Source organism: Emiliania huxleyi, assembly GCF_000372725.1.
Source record: "Emiliania huxleyi CCMP1516 unplaced genomic scaffold EMIHUscaffold_1151, whole genome shotgun sequence".
In the NCBI taxonomy this organism is placed as follows: Eukaryota; Haptophyta; order Isochrysidales; family Noelaerhabdaceae; genus Emiliania; species Emiliania huxleyi.
The window spans coordinates 5,202-8,940 of NW_005201487.1; the positions used below are offsets into that span (position 1 = coordinate 5,202).

At 63.6% G+C, this 3,739-nt stretch overlaps 1 protein-coding gene across 1 annotated transcript in view; it reads right to left on the bottom strand.

The window, feature by feature from the left end:
- EMIHUDRAFT_122165 (hypothetical protein) overlaps positions 1 to 1,019 on the bottom strand; it is a gene marked incomplete at both ends in the record, with an annotated part of 2,058 nt that extends 1,039 nt beyond the window's left edge. The window contains one exon of the mRNA XM_005791093.1: positions 149 to 1,019. Within this exon, the coding sequence (XP_005791150.1) occupies positions 149 to 1,019 (871 nt within the window). The remainder of the gene's footprint in view (positions 1 to 148) is intronic.
- Between the last annotated feature and the right edge of the window lie 2,720 nt (positions 1,020 to 3,739).

The window sequence follows — 3,739 nt, forward strand, 5'->3', positions numbered from 1 at the left end:
CGCCTGGCATCCTCCGGCGAGAGCGGCGGTGGCGCGACGCACGCGGCGGCGACGCAGCCGATCGGCGTGGCGGCGGCCCAGTAGGCGACGAGGGCCGGCCGGCCAGGCCCGGTGAGGGACGAGAGGAGCCACCGGAGCGGGGCGGCACCGACGAGCGCCTCGAGCCACGGCAGCAGCACGCCGCCTAGGGCGAGGGCGATGCCGCCGACAAGGAGCGCGGCGCGCGCGGAGGGCGAGGCGCGGCCACGCAGCGGTGCAAGGACGGCGGCGGCCGCCGCCGTGAGCGCGAGGCCGCCCGCGAGGACGGCCTCGATACCCATTGCCTCTGGCTCGCGGGCAGTGCACAGGCGCCCCCAGTGCCCCCACGGCGTCGCCGCCGGCCCGCCGGCAGCGAGAGTGCAGCGCGTCATGAGGAGCGCGTCGGCGGAGAGTGCGGCGACGCCCTGCGCCAGCGCGGCCGCCTCGCCAAGCGTGAAGGACCGGCGCACCATCGCGGTCGACCAGGCGAGGGCGGCCACGTGAGTGAGGAGCGATACAAGCGTGATGCCGGGGTCGGCGCCCTCGGGGGCGGCCACGGCCAGCGTCAGCAGCGGCGGCAGCGCGGAGAGCAGCGGCGCGCTCCACCACGGGAGGGACGCCGCCAGCGGTTGCAGCAGCAGCACGAGCGGCGGCTGGACTGCACAGCCGAGCAGCGCCCAGAGGTGCGCCCGGAGGAGCGGTGCCGCCGGCGTGGCCGCACGTACGTTTGCGAGCGCCATCGCGCACAGCAGCAGCGACGGGGAGCAGCAGCCCAGCGCCAGGCCCATCGAGGGTGCGCGCCGAAGCGAGCAGCATCCGAGGCGGCGCACGATGGCGGGTGCCGGGAGGTGGAGGCCGACGGCGGCCGCGCCCAGGCACACGAGCGGAAGCGCCGCCGCCTCGGCCACCCAGCCAATGGCGTGCAGCGGGACGGCGAGCAGCACCGACGCGAGGACGACCAGTGAGGCCTCCACCGCAGAGGCCACGAATCCCGTCGTCATGCCTGAGAGAGGACGGCCGCCGTGATTTCTGTGTTTTCGCAACTCTTTTTTCTCCCTTTCCTCCCTTGTCCGGCCGTCCCTCCGAGCCCACCCGGCGCCCGAGCTCGACGAACGGAGATACGCACGGCTCACGGGAGGTGAACCCGCGTTTACAATATCCGCTTTTTTCATTTCTTGCTCTTCATCAATTCACAAAAACAAGACATCTCTCTCTCTCTCTCTCTCTCTCTCTCTCTCTCTCTCTCTCTCTCTCTCTCTCTCTCTCTCTCTCTCTCTCTCTCTCTCTCTCTCTCAATTCAACAACACGTCTCTTCCACCCGGCGGAATGGAAAACCTGAGCTGTCTCCAGTGCCTCGTCCTTTGCCAGAGGCGCGACGGCGGCATCCAAACAGCTTGCTCTTCTGCGCCAGCTGGCAGTCGGGGGCGGGGGGGGGAGGGGGGAAGGGGTTGTGTGGGTCTGTAGATGCCTGGCTGGCCGCGGTGAGACGCATGAGGTTGTGAAAGGCGCCTGTGAGGCAGACCGCTGGAAATAGTCGGACAGCTGAGAGCAGGCCACAGTCTACTTTCCGCGAAATGGAAGGAAGGAGAGAGAGAGAGAGAGAGCTTTTAGAAAACCAACAAGAAATCACGACTCTCACAGTGATTTGGGCTCGGCAGCTTGTCAGCCCGCAGCCGAAGCTGGGGCCGGTCCCGTAGCCGAGAGAGCCCGCGCCGATGAGTTCGACGCGGTCGGGGGGGCCTGCGGAGGTGCGGAGAGGCCAGCGAGATGGCCTCGAGCCGGGGTCGTCCTCCCGATGGGGGACTACGTAGCGCACTAGCCGTCTTCCACACGGACATGGTCCCTCGGGAGGGGTCCCTGGACCCTGCTGCTCCGAATCTCTTCTCGTACACATCCTCCTGCTGAATCTCCGCAAAGTCCTGCTCCCTCCCTCGTCTCGCCCTGCGCGTCTGCTCTCCGCCTCCCCGTCGTCTGCTCTGCGTCGCCTGGCGACGGGTCCTCCATAGCGCTTAGCGGTTCTAACACAGGTACACAAAAAAGAAACTTGGTTTTTGTTGCGTTATGGAAACAGGGCAGCAAGGAAAATCCACGCCGAGCGATTTCCGCGAAAATTGGTTTCCGCGGCCCGAGGGCGCAAGTCGTGCTTTTGAAAAAGGCGAAATAGCGATTGCGGTGAGGGACCGCAGGTTAGGGATCAACATCACGATCAGTAAGGTGGTGCAGACAGCGGATGGCCGAGCGTCCGGTAGGCCGAACAACGCTCTGTCCTGCCTGGGGACCGCCGAGTTGCCGGCAATATCGCCCAGCCGGCGCGTGCGGCTGGAGTTGATCACCTTCGCCTCTCGCGACTGCCGCAGTGCCAGCTCTTTATGCGTTACTACACGCCGTTCGGCCGGAGCGTCCTGGGCGGGCAGACGCCCGCCCCCGCCCGGCGGCCGACTCTGGGATAGTAGGTCGAGTCTTGGTGGCACGGAGACGGTCACGAGACGGGACGGACGGAACCTCCGGACTCCAGGACGACGCCACGGGACTCTAGGAGAGAGAGAGAGTGTGAAGGGAGTCTGGGCCAGTCGCAGCCGTGAGGCATGCCACAGCAGCAGAGGCACCTCACGTACGGCTCGAGTCGAGTAACCGTAACTCGCTTTGTCAATCTTTTCGGACCTTTGATGTGAGTCAGGTCGGAGTCGTCGGCGGAGTCGTCGACATCGTGGTCGACGGGGTGTGCGAACCGATAGCGCAGTGGCGAGCGAGCGAGCCGAAGGCGCGCGAGAGAGAAATCCCTCGTCGGATTGGTCGACAGGCCAGTCGCAGCCGTGAGGCATGCCACAGCAGCAGATGCACCTCCCACCCATTGGGCGGGCACACAGAAGGCCAGGGCAGCACTGGCAAGTGCAACGCGCCTCATGTCGGAGAGCGACCGTGCCTCGCTCGCCGCTTATGATGTAGAGTTTGTTGTAGAGATTTCACGTTGTAGAGCGCCTCTACATCGCTCTACAACGCAGGCAGTTCGTCATGCGGCGGATGTAGAGCTCTACAGCTCTACAGCGCTCCACAGCGCTCTACATCTCTACAGTTCTACAGCGCTCTACACTCTACATCCTCTACACCCTCCCTCAGGGCGCCACCCTGCTGGGGCTTACCCGTAAACTAACTGTAGTGAGCGTCGGGCTGGTGGTTCGACACCGTCACCGAGATTAGTATTGTTGGCTCAGAGAGGGGGGGGAGGCACGGCCTGCGTAAAAAAGACACTTTTGTGTCGACGAGTATAACTCCTCGCCACTTGCTCCAATGATATCAAACCCTGTATGATTCTGAAAGGTCTCGATGAGAGCTTCACCCCGAGCATAGGTTTCATGGTAGTACGAGCACCAGCACGCAGTCCCGAGATATGGCCTCGAACGCACAAAAAAGACGCAGACCGTAAAAAAGACACGACGTTGGTATAGGTCTCTATACAATATGCACCGACTTTTCTTGCTTTCTTTCTATCCACAAATTCTATCCACACCTGGGTTCCGGCTCCTAGCCAGATAGGGGGTCTGTTGCCTATGACTCGCACGAAAACGCCCTACCTACCTACCTATTGCGGGCGCCAATCGCCAGGCTCCGTGCCCCACCTACCTACCTATTCCCAGGCCGCGCAGCGAAGCGAAAAAATGCCCGTTCTGAGGGAGGGTGTAGAGGATGTAGATAGAGTGTAGAGCGCTGTAGAGCTGTAGAG